Genomic DNA, 16,626 nt, shown 5'->3' on the forward strand with positions numbered 1-16,626 from the left:
AAGTAAACACATACATTTATATGTGTGCGTAAAATTTGGCCCCTAATCAATTTTTTTATACTTAAAATATTTAAAATGTGTTTTTATACTTCTACTTTTACAAAGAACATATTCTTTTCAATACAAATTGAAGAGAGAAAGAGAAACTTTTTTTTAAAATTTTTTTTTATTTTTTTTTTCAGAAAAACAGAAAATAGGAGAGGGTGAGAAGACATTTGAACTATAAACGCGAGGCACCACAAAAAATATTAATAATGGGTTATTATAGTATCACTTGAACCCTAATATTGTAACCGTTAGAGCTAATAACTTACAACACCATTTAGTGTTAAGTATAAAAATAAAATAAAGTAACTTTTCTTCTATATATATATATATATATATATATAAAGCAACTTACAACACCATGCAATCCTCATGACACAAAAATTAAAAACAAAATACCATAATAAAATTGATTTCAAGATAAGGACTAAGAATCATGGACAACCCTATTATGTAGTCACTTATAGGACTATTTATTCAACTTATATATTTAAACAAATTATATGACTCACTAAAGAAATATGTGACTAAAAGTACATGTGCATGACTTTATCATTTATCAATTTGTCACATGGTAGATTAGTGGACTGCTTTTTCCAAAGTCGTTTGAAGGTAAACTATTTTGCTAAGATATCGTTGCAGGGAAAGGGGAATTGGGCTGTCAGATGCTTTAGACTGACTCTGTGATGAATGTTGGGGAACTGGGCCGCAATTCTATTGCATAAATAGAGTTGGACTCAAGATGGGCCTAAATAGAAAGGGATGTACTGAATTTGGGCTTATTTGGACTCAACATTATGTGTTTAAGCCCACTGGATTCCTAGGCTTTTTATTATTATTATTATTATTATTATTTTAATGTTAATAGTAAAAAAAAATGATAATTGTGACACTCTATGACTAGTATATATTTTTATGTCATTACAAAGTTCACAATTGAAAATGAATAATACACACCTGCTAATGCATAATACTTATCACATTCCTTATGTTTTTTTGTGATTGACAAATGTAGTAATCCCTAATTATAATAAATGCTCTAAATTTACCCTTGCCCAAAAAATAGAAGAGTCTCTAAGCAAATGTAGTGTATATAATTTTTATTTTGAGAATCTACTTTATAAGTGGATAAATAAATTTGAAAATCAATAGGAAAATGGCTCTATTTTTTAGGCAATGTTTTCGTGGAAGTTAGGGTTGTATTTTTACCAGATTGTCCTTTAATTTTGTCTCTACTTAAACATAGGATGTAAGGGTCTTTTAGAAAGAAAAAAAAAATCCGATCCAGACAGGGAAAACCCCTTAAATAGTAGTATAGAAACAAACCGGAAAACTCAATTGAGTACATATATGTAAATAAATGTATGCTTATATAAACAATATATGGCCTCACTAACAAAAAAAGAAAAAAAAGAAGCAATACAAGGCATAATTATAGATCGATTTTGAAGAAGCGAAATAGCTGTAGCATCCGTGTTAAGAAGCTTTTATATGATTCCAAAAAGTAGCATTTTTTAAGATATTGTTCTAGATATCATCTATAATATTTTGGGGGTTCTAATACTTTGGAGTTTGGATGTTAAAATGTAAACTATTTAATACTTATCAACCACATTAATAACACGCAGGAAATAATCCACATTAATAACACGCAGGAAATAATTTTTTTTTTCTTAATCTGCTTGGCCCCTAAGATATGATCAAAATTAAGGGCCTAGCTTTGCTATAATAAAATTTGAGCTCAAAGTTTGTAAATTTTGAGTTCATAATTTATTAATAAGTAGTAAATACAAATGGTGGTGGGTCTCCCTTATTTGAAAATTACTTAGTCATCTTAACATACAACTTATGTACTTGGTATGTCCATGACATTTAAGGTTTTTTTTTTTTTTTTTGAAAGTCATGACATTTAAGGTTTAAATTTCCACTCTCCATTGTAACTATCAAATTATAAGGAAAAAAAAAACATATAACTCTTGCACACCCTGAAAAGAGCGGGAAAAATTGTAGGCAAGTATTTCAAACCATAATTATTTGAACCTTATTAAGAATCGACTCGAATGGTCATTGGTTCCCAGTAGGATAGATTCAATCCTTAGGTCAATGGTTAACTATTGATAATATTTATTTAATACTAGTTATAATTACAAATATATGTACAATTAAATGAAATAAATATAAAAATTAACATGTTTAAATTAAGAATCTTTTGAGTTCAAAAGTAATACAATTGGTACCACCATGCACTCTTGGTGTGAAGGTCATTCCACAATTACAAAGTTCTTGTGGGGGTGTGGAGAGGTAAATGTCGGGGTTCAAGTTTTCATAAGAGAGTTTTACACACATACAATTGGATTAGGTTAGAGTAGAATTTCTATTTTGTATATAAAAATAAATATATAATACCATTAGTTAATAAAACTTTTGGATTTAAGTTCAAATAATCATGGTTAAAAAAACTTAACTTTTTAGAGGATCTTTTCAATCCTGTCAATGAGTTGATTTTCTATTTAGGATTCTTCTAAAACCATCACTTGATGGGTTGTTATCAGAATGAAGGCAATAGACAAAGGCAAGGGCATGTGAGCTTGACTGAAGTGAATCAAGGATGCAAGGCAAATTGCAAAACAGTTGAAACAAAACGATAGTAGTTTTAGAGTAAAGCAACAAAACGGATTGTAGTTACTGTATAATAGCTATTAATAGTTAGCACGTGTAAATGTGTTATAGGTACTGTACAACACATGTAAGTGTTAGTTTTTTGGTGGTTTCTTCCTTCTCTGTACAACATATATACTAAGCTCTGTAATTCATCATTAATTAATGAAATCAGTTCTTTTACCACAGTTTTCTGATAGTTGTAAGTTTAAATCATCTTGGCAACCATCATAATTTTTTGAAGGATCATTTTAATTTGATTTAACCAATATGGTTTTTTTTATTATATAGTTATTTTTCTTAACAAAATCCGCCCATTTGATTGGTTTCTTCCATAAAATTATTGTTTGTTTGATTTTAATTATTAGAATATCAACTAGTTTATAATTCTAATAGTTTAACCATAGGTTTGGTCTGAATCAAATAATATATGAGTTATGATCAAAGAGGCAACAAATTGATGTTAACATTTTGAGTTAAAGTATTTTGTAGCTCAATTAATATATATTTTTGGTGTTTTTAACGAAAATGTCTAGAATTGATCCTTTTTTTTAATTATCAAATTATTAAGCTAGGAACCTTATGGCTCAACTGCTTGATACCTCTTAATGCGTCTATAACATCAAAAGTTTAAATCTCCCATTGATGTTATAACTATTGAATTATAAAAAAAAACTATAAGATTGTTAAAAAAATAAAAAATTAAAAGCTTTATGCATGGTTGTAGGGAAAGTTTATATTATATATACAGGCCTATAATACTTATTTTTCCTTTTTCAATAAAAGTTCTTGAGATGAAAGGAGGCGGAGGAAAAAAAAAGGACTTTTGTGCACTGCCTCTTGATTAAGTAGGTAAAGGTAGCATCTAATTGGCCCTTACTAATTCATTAACATTCACCTTAAACCATGTCATTACGGAAAAATATAAATAAGTGAATATTACTCAAAATAACGGTTGTGTTCTTATGTTCGTTGGCACTTTAAAAGCTTAAAAATATGAGTAAAATAAATAGTTATTGCTATTAACTTAGTTATCTTTTCCCCCTCAAAAAAAAAAAAAAAAACTTAGTTATCTCTTTGATTCTAATATATTGACCCAGCCACTCCCTTGAGTCAACATACAAATTTAGCTGCCAAGAAGGGGGATGTGGTTCAAAGAGTAATGTTAGTACCATCGAAATCGGCACAACTTTGTGTCATAATTTGTCACATGGTGAGTTGTGATTGGTGAACATGTGTTCCTACATAGCCAACTGACATACCTTCACCAATCACAACTCGCCACATGGCAAGTTGTGGCACAAAGTTGTGCCAATTTTGATGGTACTAGCATTACTTGTGGTTTAAAACTTGGGATAGGGGTAGGGTAGATTTAGGATAATTTTCTAAACATGATAAAAAAAATGATTCGGTTAACGGTTGTCTTTAGAGTATTTGTTAATCAGTCATTTAACAAAAGTTATAATACTACTTTCATTAGAAATATAAAAATTGTAAAAAAAAGTTACTTTTTTTTTTCTTTTCACGTAAAAAATTTCTAAAATTATTTCTTAAATCAATTCTCTTAAAGCATCCCTTAACTTTTTCTATTAAAAAAACAAATTAGACTGTTTAAACCTATCCTTCTTGTTTCCACCAAAAAAAAAATTAGTGTTTAAACCCACGTGTAAGATTAATAGGGAAGAAAATTGAGGGAGCTTGCTTATCCCAAATTTCATCACCCTAATAAATTACAATTAATTTTCATAAATAAAAATAGCTGCCACGTTTTCTTTTTGTTTAAAGTTGTAAAAAAAACTTCTAGTATAATGGCATTGATATGTCAAAATCATCCTTCGCTCATAAGTGGCAAAACAGTTGAAAAAAAGGTCATACTAGTCTTTTCAAGTTAAGGTAAAAAAATTAACAATAATCGTGACTTTGTGAGTGCCCAATTCCCCGCCTTTGAGTTAATCCCAATTTCTCACTATTTGAAATTTTCATTAAAAAAATATTAATAATTGAATTAACAATAATTATGGATTTCTCAACACAAAAAAAAAAAAAAACAATAATTATGGATTTAATAACAGCCCACTAATCTCTCCCAATTCTTTCCACTTTTGTCTTAGGGAGGAAGCTCAGGAGTTACACTCAAGTTTGATTGTCAGCCGTTGGATATACTCCATCATCAACGGTTATTATAGCATGTGGCTCATTACAAGGCTTACTATAAGCTTCTTGTCTATCTCTAGTTATGGAGTTTCCTACGAGCTAAGACAAAGACCCACAAAACTTTCCTAAACTTCAAAGCCTATAATACAGCTTTCTCTTCTAGTTTTCAATCTCTTTCAAGCTTCTCTCATGGCAGAAGGAGGTGAAGCTAGTGGTGTTAATGGTGGAGGTGTTTGTGGGCATGCAAATTCACAAAATAACCCTCCCATTTGTCGGTTTGGTCCACCATTAACAGCCATAGACAGGTTCTTGTATGGTCAGAACCATTTCTCTCAGCAACAGACTCACAACAATATTGCAAGGAACAAAGATGTACTTGTTTTGGACAACGGTTTGTGCAATTTTCCTCCACCTAGGGGTGCAATTGGTGGTGGAGTTTCATGGCCGAGTGTTCAAGAGGTTAACTTTGTTGACGAGTTTTTTGTGGATCGAGAGCCTCTCAACTGGAAGTATGAGAGAAACACTAACATGGGTTTCAATGAAGAATCGAAAGTTGTAGCGAAGAGTTCGAAAGGCTTGGGAAAGAAAGCTAAAAAAGCCAATTCTGCAACTTTAATCAAGGGCCAATGGACAGATGAAGAAGACAGGTCAAATAAAAATTTTGATATATATGTTTTGCTTTTACTTAAATTTTTACAAGTATATACATGTTTGTTTCTTGTTTCTTTACACTGAAATACTTTAGGGTTTTTCTTTTTTTCTTGGTTTGAAGGAAATTGATTAAGTTGGTAAAGCAATATGGAGTGAGGAAATGGGCACAGATAGCTGAGAAATTGGCTGGAAGAGCTGGGAAGCAGTGTCGCGAGAGATGGCATAATCATTTGCGCCCTGATATCAAGGTTAATTTCCTCTCCTTATTCAGTTTATTGGGGTTTGTATGTTTAGTTTATCTTTCATTCATGTTGTGATTAACAAATAGTAGTTATTTTGGAACTTAAGGTCTTAATTTTATGGTAATCTAAGAACAGAAAACCTGTCTCAGATTTAACATAAATAATGTCTAGTCCGACAAGAAAAAACCATAGATTGCGTTGTAATCTACACTAAATTCCGATTGTGAAGGATCTATGTAAGAAATCTGTTTGATTATCTTTTTAGATCTTTCTTTTATTATCCATGGCAAGTAAAATTTCAACCAGAAAATAATCAAAATCCTAGGGCTTAGATTTATATGGTAACGCCCTGACATGCAATTAAAGCTCATATAAGATCGTGTTCCGTATACATACTCTTTCCAAATTTGTTTATTTTTATCATTTTATTTTCTTATTAATAAAAGAAAAATCAGTGTGTGAAAAATACTTTACATTTAACAACTATACATATTTTGTTGTTCATATATTAGTAATCTTACATGCATAGGTCCTAGCGTCGGATTGCACCCTCACATTTTTTCTACCACTTTAGTCTAGTCTTCACTTTCATGTGATTTTGGATCTGGACAATGCATTGTCATCGTTAGAAAAATGTCATGCCTTTCTATGGAAATTAAGTGACATTGGGTTTTCAATTATAGTTTTTTTTTTAATAAAAAAATTTTATTTTATTTTTAGAATAAATATGATTAGCTTGGTTCTCTTTAGATTAGACAATGATATAGCTCAATGCCCATTGTTCTGGTTGGTGAATTTGTTTCAGAAGGATGGTTGGAGTGAGGAGGAGGAGAGGATATTAGTTGAAGCTCATACAAAGGTTGGGAACAGATGGGCAGAGATCGCTAAGTGCATTCCAGGAAGAACTGAAAATTCAATAAAGAACCATTGGAATGCCACCAAAAGAAGGCAGAATTCAAGGAGAAAGAACAAACAGTCAGATAGGCAAAAGGGAAAGCCTCACTCATCTGTGCTTCAAGACTACATCAAAAGCAAGAATACGAGTAACACTTCAATGATCACCACCACACCCACCCAAAGCACCACCACCACAGCCAACACCTCCAGTTCTACCCTCTCTGAAGACCCATCAAACCATTTGAACTATTACATTCCTGAACTTTCCGAGTCCACCACTGATGACTCTTCAACATTGATTTCCCAAACATATGATGATGAACTACTCTTCATGCAAAATTTTTTTGCAAACCAACTCAATCAGCCACATGTTGACAACAACAACAACAATAAGGTCATGGCTCACATTGATCTCTATAAGGCGCCTTCAACATCCAAGCCCCATGATTTCTTTCAAAACAATGGTGATCATCTGCTCACTGATAATGTTACAGAATGTGGCTTTGCTTCTTTGACTTCAAACTCAAGCTTGCAATTAAATAACAACTTCCAGGCAAAAGAGAGTAGCACTCCCACTACCCGCTTGTATTCTGACCTCTACCTCTCGTACCTGTTAAACGGCTCAGCCAATTCATTGCCTCCCAATGATTACAGCAGCTACTACAACAACATCAACATGGACTTCCAGGCAGATCAGGCTTACTCCTCAAATGGAAAGAAAGAGATGGATTTGATAGAGTTGGTCTCTTCTGCTCAGTTTCTCACAGGGAAGTAACAGTAGCTAGCTTCTTCCATTCCTAACTTAGGGGTTACATAAGCTAATACTGTTTTTCTTTTAATCTCAATGACTCTAAAGAACTGTCCTGTTCCTCAGTTGTAGGTAGGAATTAATGAGTCATCTTAGAAATGTGACTTAAAGAGACATAATTTGTTGTTGGGTGCGGAGGGTTTCTGGGCTTTATGTGATTGGGGATGGCGTTACTGCATGCATGCGTTGGAAGTTTGTGAACAAATGGTGATTATGTTTTGTTTTCTAGCTTAACTATGCAATAATTTTCCAGGGAATTCTTGTTTTCTTTTCTTTTCTGTCACGTCTTCTTTTTTCTTACTACTTTTTCAACTGCTTTTGATTCCTGTTTTATATATATATATATATATATATATATATATATATATATATATATATATATATATATGTTGTTGATGGGTCTTAATTTGGTCAAGACAAAGACACTGATTTAATGTTTGGATAAAAATGATTGGCTTATAGTTAAGTCAAGACTCGTTTCAGACAAAGTTAATCTTCACACGGGCACTTACTGTTCATACTACCCACTTTTCCATTTTACGACATTATTTATTCATTTAAAAAATATTTTACTATAGTATTTTAGTTTTTAACTGTATTCAAATTTATTAATTATTACTATATATAAAACGGATAATTGTTTCTTCATGAATACTATACAAATTTGCTCTCGGTTTTTGGGATTTAAGATAGTTTTTGCAGAAATTTGTACAAAAGATTTATCTTCATTTTACATCATCCATTAGTTTACAACGGTCACAATTTTAATTGGTTTCATGATATCTATATGTAAGTGCACAATTGCACCTGACCCCAAGAACAGTTACGGGCTCAGGCCCAATGAGCCTTAAACAATATGAATTTGTAGAGTGTGGGCTTGAAACCCAGGTTAGAAGTGTTTAAGGATTAAATGACAAGTCAAAGATTGCAAACACATGAAAACAACAAGGAATATTGTAAATCAACCTGCTCGGACGTAAGCCGAGAACTGTTCTTATATTATTTCTTTCTATTTCTTTCTTTTTTTCTTTTGATTACAAAGAAGGAAGCCCCTCCATTTCTGTTCTAGGTTGCTCCTTAAATACTCTTCTTTTTGATACTTTGTACACGTATTGCCCCAACTCCCCCTTAATCTAGATATTTCTTTTCTCAGTGCCTTTGAATAGTAACCAGAAGTTTCCCTTCCACTATTCAGGTGTCACTTCCTCATTAATGCGGCCAGGGTGGTAGGTGCAGGGTTTTTAATGTGGAGGTGACAGCCTTTACCTTTGGTATTTCCGTAACATCAGTGCTTCTAGGACATTCAAGGGTTTCCCCCCTTTAACCATCGGTCTTGACCGTGTCATTCCCTAACCTTTATCATGAAGTCCCGGGTTCTCCGGTGTCCGTCCGAAGGGAAATTCATCCTCGGCTGGATCCTCGGATCCTCGGCGTATGGGCCGACCCTTAGTACTAACAAGTTCTAAACCCAAGAGCAGGTCGGCCTCCCCTAGCATGGCCCAATGGCCCACATCTCCATCAGGGTCTTTTTACTCCCCACAATAGCCCCTCAAAACTCTAATTTTCGACGTCCGAGGAGAAAAATAGGGTTTTGATCTGACGAGAACCTGCTCTACACGCTTTGTGAGTGATTACGCGTGCGGAAATCGTTTCGCGTCCCAGAAGATGCCACTTGGCGGTTTTATTTTCATAAACGCGCGCATTTATGACTGTAAGCCACACTTTGTCTTCCACGTTCAACGGCGAGATGGGTATCCAACGGTCCTCGTTACTCCACGAAAATTTGGGCGGGATAAACATAATTTCGAGGCCGCTTTTCCGCACATCGTGACGCTTCGGGAACCTGCGCCTTCATTTAATTCCCCAGGGGCTAATCCCATCAAAACATCAGCCATCATACTTTACCTGCAGAAAACCGTGGGAATTTGCACACCTTCAGCTTTGTAAGTTCTTGTTCTTTCTATTCTTAACCTTTTCTCCTCGGTCCTTGTCCTCGGCTGTCACTATAAGCATTCTCCCTCTTAGAGTTTAATCTTTCGTTCCTCTGTAATGGGAAGATTCAAGTGTCTAGTTGATACCGTCGCTGGGATGGAAGACTTTAGGGCCAAGTACCGTATTCCCAGCGACGTAGGTCTAGAATATTGTCCGGCGGAAGCCGTCGCCGATTCTAGGAAAGAGGGAGAGGTTATCATCCCAATGATAGCCTTTATAGAGGGTGGGATGACCCTCCCAATGAAACCTGTAACTAGGGAGTACCTTCGCAACCACCGGTTGTGTCCCGATCAGTGCCTCCTAAACGTTTTTAGAGTTTTGGGTAGCGTCGATGCTCTAAACGAGCAAATGGGTCTAAACCTCTCCTGGCATGATGTCGTTTTTCTGTACGAGTCCCATAAACTCTCTAATGTAGGTTACTACATTAAGTCCCATTCTAGTGTCGTTAGGTTAATCTCCTGTCTGCCCAAATCCAACAAAGGCATAAAGGACGACCACCTGATCGTCTCTGGGAACTGGCACGACGGCCTCCACTGCCCAGTTGAGTGGGGGGACCCAGGTGCGATGCCATAGGATTAATCTCCCCACAACACAACTTCCTCTAACACACACAAAAATGAGTATTCATCATTACTTAAACTTATTACATATCTATGTGAATCTGATCAGGCTTGTTTATTTTGACGTCTTTTTTGCAGATAAGCAACACGTGCGCCCTCGTTTGAGTCACTGTAACATCGTAGACCTAAACCGAGTACTTCGCTCCGAGGTGTTCGTTAACGAAGACTTACAACTCAGGGCTGCTCATCTCATTCTGGGGTACACTCCCATATCCTCGGACTTCCAGGAGATAGAGAACGCCATAATTGCGGGTGACCGAAGACGAAGGAGAATAAACGTAGCCCGGCCCCACTTTTTGGACGACCGCGAGCTCCCTGACGCCCCTCACACCGTTTTGTTCAACCAACCCATAGCGGCAATTCCCCTCGCCGTGCACTCTCAGGCAACTATTATTCCAGAAGAGCAAGTGTCTTCTTCACATACACTAGACGAAGAGATAGATCAATTCCATTTTGAAGACACCGAGAGACCTCGAGGGAATCAGTTCGTCGTACTTTTCGACGAGGAGGAAGAAGCCACCGAGGCCTCTGGAATTGCAGGGTTTGTAGTTGCCCTACCCGAGGACGAATCCAAGGAAGATATGGGCAGGATGAAGGGTCTCCTAACCAATAGAGCTGCGAAGGTTATGGAGAAAAAGACGGGGACGTCCCAAGTTCCCCCATCTTTGCCACCTCCCCCTCCTCCAGCTGAGCCAAAACTTCCAGCCGAGGATCCCAAGAAGAAGAGAAAGGGGGAGATTGATGGGACGATTAGTAAGGACCCCAAGAAACCACGACAACAACTCCCACCGGTTCAGCAGCAGAAGCTGGACAAAGGCAAGGGTAGGGCCCGCTCTGTTGAAAGCGGGGAAATCAGGGACGAGGCCGAAGTGCGCCGAGCACCGACCACCTGGTCCCCCGACTTAAGACTGGACGGCGCACCCATCTCCTGCCAATCCAGTATAAGGGCGGTTCAACAAGGCCATGCCCATCACTTGGCCGAAGTGTTGGAGCGCCCTCTTCTGTTGCCCAAGGACATGGAGACCTTGGAAAAAATGAGCCAGCCACAACTATTCCTCTCTTTAAAAAGGGATTTAGCACTGGTAAGTTTACCCCTTTTTAGGAAGATTCCATTTTTAACACTATTCATAAGTTTGTTTACTATTCCTGATTCCATCACACTTTGTTACAGGCCATTCAGGAGGTCTTTGTAGCCGAGAAATTTATAGAAGACACTCGGAAGAAGGCCAGGACTGAGCTGGAGATTAGGCTGGAGACAGAGAAGTCCTTGGGCACAGCTCTTGCTGAGAATGAAAAGCTTACCTCGGAGGTGGCTGAGCTGAGGAGAGAGAAGAATGGGGTCGAGTCAAACTTGAAGACTATGAAGACCCAGATAGAAGGGCAGCGCAAGCTCCTTCGCGAAAAAGATGATGAGCTCGCCCGAGTCCAACGGGAACATTCGGATTTGGAAAAAGAACTTGCGCTGATGAAGGAAGAAGCCAGCTCATTCCAACTCTCTTTACAAGCTGCCAAGCAGGCGAGTTTCGAGGAAGGGGTAGCAACCATCGAGGAGTAGCTGACAGAGGACTTTGCGGCCTTGTGCCGGGAGTATTGTCAGAAAGTCTGGGGGGAAGCTTTAAACGTAGCAGGAGTTCCTCTATCTTCGGATCTGAGGAAGTCCGAGAACGTTTGGCTTCCCCTGGAGATACAGGAGATTGAAGAGGTTCCTGCTGCTAATCCTACCCCTGAGACAACTCTTCCTGCTCTTCCTCCCATGGTCCCGAAGCCAATTCCAGATCCTACAGAACCTTCGGGTTCCAATAAAGACAAGGAAGGGGGCGGAGATGCCGAGAAGGGCCTTAGCCAAGCCATGGAATCCAATGTCCCTCCAACGAAAGTAGCAGACAAAGGAAAAAAGGTTCTGTCTCCTTTTGAGTTGGAGCTGAAAGAGACAGAGGGAACCAGCACTTCTCAGCAAGATCCTCCTCCAAAAGCTTAGGACCTAGCTTAGGGCTTCTCTTTCTCCATGTTCAGCCTTTATATGTATTGCATGTCCAGATTAATGAAGAACAACTTTATTTGATTTTCACTCGTGTTGCATCTGTTTTTAATTTATTCTTTTTATACTTATCGCAAAAATTTCCCATTAACTCCAAGGATTGCACAATCATAACTTCCACATAATCATGCGCATGTTATTAAAGACTTAACAGAAGGTGACATGTTTGAGATATCTAAACAATGCCTTGATTAAAAAGAAGAAAAGACCTCATATAACGATCAAACCCTTGTAATGTATAGCACCGTTTCTAGTAGGATGTAAGGTCCAAGGACCATTCTTTACACAAATTTGCTTAACACTTAAAGATATAAAACTTAAGATCCGAGTTAATAAACAGTAACGCATTAACACCCAGACATAATAAGGAGTTAACTTTGATCAAAGTCGTGGTCCGAAGATAAAACTTAACCAATTTTCCGTTTGATTCTTAAAAATTGTAACTTCAAATGCTAAATTTTCCAAAGCAGGAGGTCCGAGGACCCGGTCTAACTAAGGTTCTGTTTAACAAATGACAAGACATCAATTTCCACAAGGTTTGTGGTTCAAGGACTGCACTTAACCAAGTTTCTGTTTGATTCTTAAAAATTGTAACTTCAAATGTTAAATTTCCCAAAGCAGGAGGTCCGAGGACCTGGTCTAACTAAGGTTCTGTTTAACAAATGACAAGACATCAATTTCCACAAGGTTTGTGGTCCGAGGACTGCACTTAACCAAGTTTCTGTTTGATTCTTAAGAACAGTAACTTCAAATGTTAATTTCTCCAAAGTAGGAGGTCCGAAGACCCAGCATAACTAAGGTTCTGTTTAACAAATGACAAGACATCAATTTCCACGAGGTTTGTGGTCTGAAGACTGCACTTAACCAAGTTTCTGTTTGATTCTTAAGAACAGTAACTTCAAATGTTAATTTCCCCAAAGTAGGAGGTCCGAAGACCCGACATAACTAAGGTTCTGTTTAACAAATGACAAGACATCAATTTCCACGAGGTTTGTGGTCCAAGGAGTGCACTTAACCAAGTTTCTGTTTGATTCTTAAGAACAGTAAATTCAAATGTTAATTTCCCCAAAGTAGGAGCTCCGAAGACTCGGCATAACTAAGGTTCTGTTTAATAAATGACAAGACATCAATTTCCACGAGGTTTGTGGTCCGAGGACTGCACCTAACCAAGTTTCTGTTTGATTCTTAAGAACAGTAACTTCAAATGTTAATTTCCCCAAAGTAGGAGGTCCGAAGACCCGGCATAACTAAGGTTCTGTTTAACAAATGACAAGACATCAATTTCCACGAGGTTTGTGGTCTGAAGACTGCACTTAACCAAGTTTCTGTTTGATTCTTAAGAACAGTAACTTCAAATGTTAATTTCCCCAAAGTAGGAGGTCCGAAGACCCGACATAACTAAGGTTCTGTTTAACAAATGACAAGACATCAATTTCCACGAGGTTTGTGGTCTGAGGACTGCACTTAACCAAGTTTCTGTTTGATTCTTAAGAACAGTAACTTCAAATGTTAATTTCCCCAAAGTAGGAGCTCCGAAGACCCGGCATAACTAAGGTTCTGTTTAACAAATGACAAGACATCAATTTCCACGAGGTTTGTGGTCCGAGGACTGCACCTAACCAAGTTTCTGTTTGATTCTTAAGAACAGTAACTTCAAATGTTAATTTCCCCAAAGTAGGAGCTCCGAAGACCCGACATAACTGAGGTTCTGTTTAACAAATGACAAGACATCAATTTCCACGAGGTTTGTGGTCCGAGGACTGCACCTAACCAAGTTTCTGTTTGATTCTTAAGAACAGTAACTTCAAATGTTAATTTCCCCAAAGTAGGAGGTCCGAAGACTCGGCATAACTAAGGTTCTGTTTAACAAATGACAAGACATCAATTTCCACGAGGTTTGTGGTCCGAGGACTGCACCTAACCAAGTTTCTGTTTGATTCTTAAGAACAGTAACTTCAAATGTTAATTTCTCCAAAGTAGGAGGTCCGAAAACCCGACATAACTAAGGTTCTGTTTAACAAATGACAAGACATCAATTTCCACAAGGTTTGTGGTCTGAGGACTGCACTTAACCAAGTTTCTGTTTGATTCTTAAGAACAGTAACTTCAAATGTTAATTTCCCTAAAGTAGGAGGTCTGAAGACTCGGCATAACTAAGGTTCTGTTTAACAAATGACAAGACATCAATTTCCACGAGGTTTGTGGTCCGAGGACTGCACTTAACCAAGTTTCTGTTTGATTCTTAAGAACAGTAACTTCAAATGTTAATTTTCCCAAAATAGGAGGTCCGAAGACCCGACATAACTAAGGTTCTGTTTAACAAATGACAAGACATCAATTTCCACGAGGTTTGTGGTCCGAGGACTGCACTTAACCAAGTTTCTGTTTGATTCTTAAGAACAGTAACTTCAAATGTTAATTTCCCCAAAGTAGGAGGTCCGAAGACCCGACATAACTAAGGTTCTGTTTAACAAATGACAAGACATCAATTTTCACAAGGTTTGTGGTCCGAGGACTACACTTAACCAAATTTCTGTTTGATTCTTAAGAACAGTAACTTCAAATGTTAATTTCCCCAAAGTAGGAGCTCCGAAAACCCGGCATAACTAAGGTTCTGTTTAACAAATGACAAGACACCAATTTCCACGAGGTTTGTGGTCCGAAGACTGCACTTAACCAAGTTTCTGTTTGATTCTTAAGAACAGTAACTTCAAATGTTAATTTCCCCAAAGTAGGAGGTCCGAAGACCCGACATAACTAAGGTTCTATTTAACAAATGACAAGACATCAATTTCCATGAGGTTTGTGGTCTGAGGACTGCACTTAACCAAGTTTCTGTTTGATTCTTAAGAACAGTAACTTCATGCGTCAGAGGTACTCATAACTTTGAAATGTTTACTGACAGAAGCACATTTTATTAATAATAATATCTTCTAAGATTATTTACATTCCATGGGCGTGGTACAATTCTTTCATCTAGGTCAGCTAGCCGATATGACCCTATGCCTGCTACTGAAACAATGCGATAGGGGCCTTCCCAATTGGGTCCTAATTTACCCCAAGCTGGGTTCTTAGAGGTGCCCACAACTTTTCTTAGTACGAGATCACCAGGTGCAAGTGGCCTTAGCCTCACGTGGGCGTCATATCCCCGTTTTAGCTTCTGTTGATAATAAGCCATTTGGACCATTGCTGCCTCGCGCCGTTCCTCAAGCAAATCTAGGCCTTTCTCTAGGAGTCCCGCGTTATTCTCTGGATTAAAAGAGCTCGTCTTTAGGGTGGGAAAACCAGATTCCAGAGGTATCACCGCCTCGGCACCATAAGTCATAGAGAATGGTGTTTCTCCAGTGGACCTGCGCGGTGTGGTCCGATACCTCCACAGAACATGAGGGAGCTCTTCTACCCATCTGCCTTTTGCATCATCCAACCTTTTCTTCAGCCCACTGACAATGACTTTGTTAACGGCCTCGGCTTGCCCATTTCCTCGAGGATAAGCTGGGGTGGAATATCTATTTATGATACCCATGTCACCACAATACTTCCTAAAAGCCTTACTGTTGAACTGAACACCATTGTCTGAGATGAGTGTGTGTGGTATACCGAATCTAGTAACGATGTTTTTCCAGACAAACTTCTTGGAGTCAACATCTCTAATATTTGCTAAGGGCTCGGCCTCAACCCATTTAGTGAAATAGTCTGTTCCCACGAGAAGCCATCTTTTATTACCTGTTGCCCTCGGAAATGGCCCAATTATGTCTAGTCCCCACTGTGCGAAGGGCCAAGGACTGGAAAGAGGGTTAAGAACTCCTCCAGGTTGATGAATATTAGGAGCAAACCTCTGACATTGATCACATTTCCTGGCATAGTCTTGGGCCTCTCTTTGCATATTGGGCCACCAATAACCCTGAGTCAGAGCTCTGTGGGCTAAGGATCTTCCCCCAGTGTGGCTGCCACAAATCCCTTCATGCAATTCTTCTAGAAGCCCTTCCGTTGAATCAGGGTGTACACACAACAAGTACGGTCCTGAAAAGGATCGTTTGTAGAGTTTTTGGTCCTCGGACAACCAGAAACGTGGCACCTTTCGGCGTATCTTATCTGCTTCAGATTTGTCCTCAGGAAGGACATCATTCCTAAGAAAAGATATGACCGGGTCGATCCAACTAGGTCCAGGCCTTATTAGATGGATGCGAGGCGCGTTAGTAATGACAAGAGTGGGTTCTAGTAAATCCTCAACGAGGATAACCCTAGGTAAACCTTGAGCCGAGGACGTTGCCAGCGTGGCTAAGGAGTCTGCATGGGTGTTTCCGCTCCGAGAGATATGAGTTAAGGCGAAGGAGTCAAATTCAGTTTGCTGATGCTTGATCTGGGCCAAATATTCCTACATCCTTGGATCTCTAGCCTCCATGGTCCCCGTGACTTGGCCGACCACCAGTTGAGAGTCTGAGAAGACGTGGATTTCCTTTCCACCCATTCTATGCACCATTTTCATGCCTACCAAGACCGCTTCGTATTCGGCCTCATTGT

General features: G+C 38.1%; 1 protein-coding gene across 1 annotated transcript; it reads left to right on the forward strand.

The window, feature by feature from the left end:
- Positions 1-5,046: 5,046 nt before the first annotated feature.
- Positions 5,047-7,422, forward strand: LOC142605992 (transcription factor MYB119). Its single transcript, XM_075777416.1, has 3 exons — positions 5,047-5,504; positions 5,630-5,756; positions 6,556-7,422. Exons 1-3 carry the CDS (start codon positions 5,047-5,049, stop codon positions 7,420-7,422), a joined length of 1,452 nt encoding a protein of 483 aa, XP_075633531.1.
- The last annotated feature ends 9,204 nt before the right edge of the window (positions 7,423-16,626 follow it).

The sequence above is a fragment of the Castanea sativa genome, chromosome 8 (assembly GCF_040712315.1).
Source record: "Castanea sativa cultivar Marrone di Chiusa Pesio chromosome 8, ASM4071231v1".
NCBI classification, from domain to species: domain Eukaryota; kingdom Viridiplantae; phylum Streptophyta; class Magnoliopsida; order Fagales; family Fagaceae; genus Castanea; species Castanea sativa.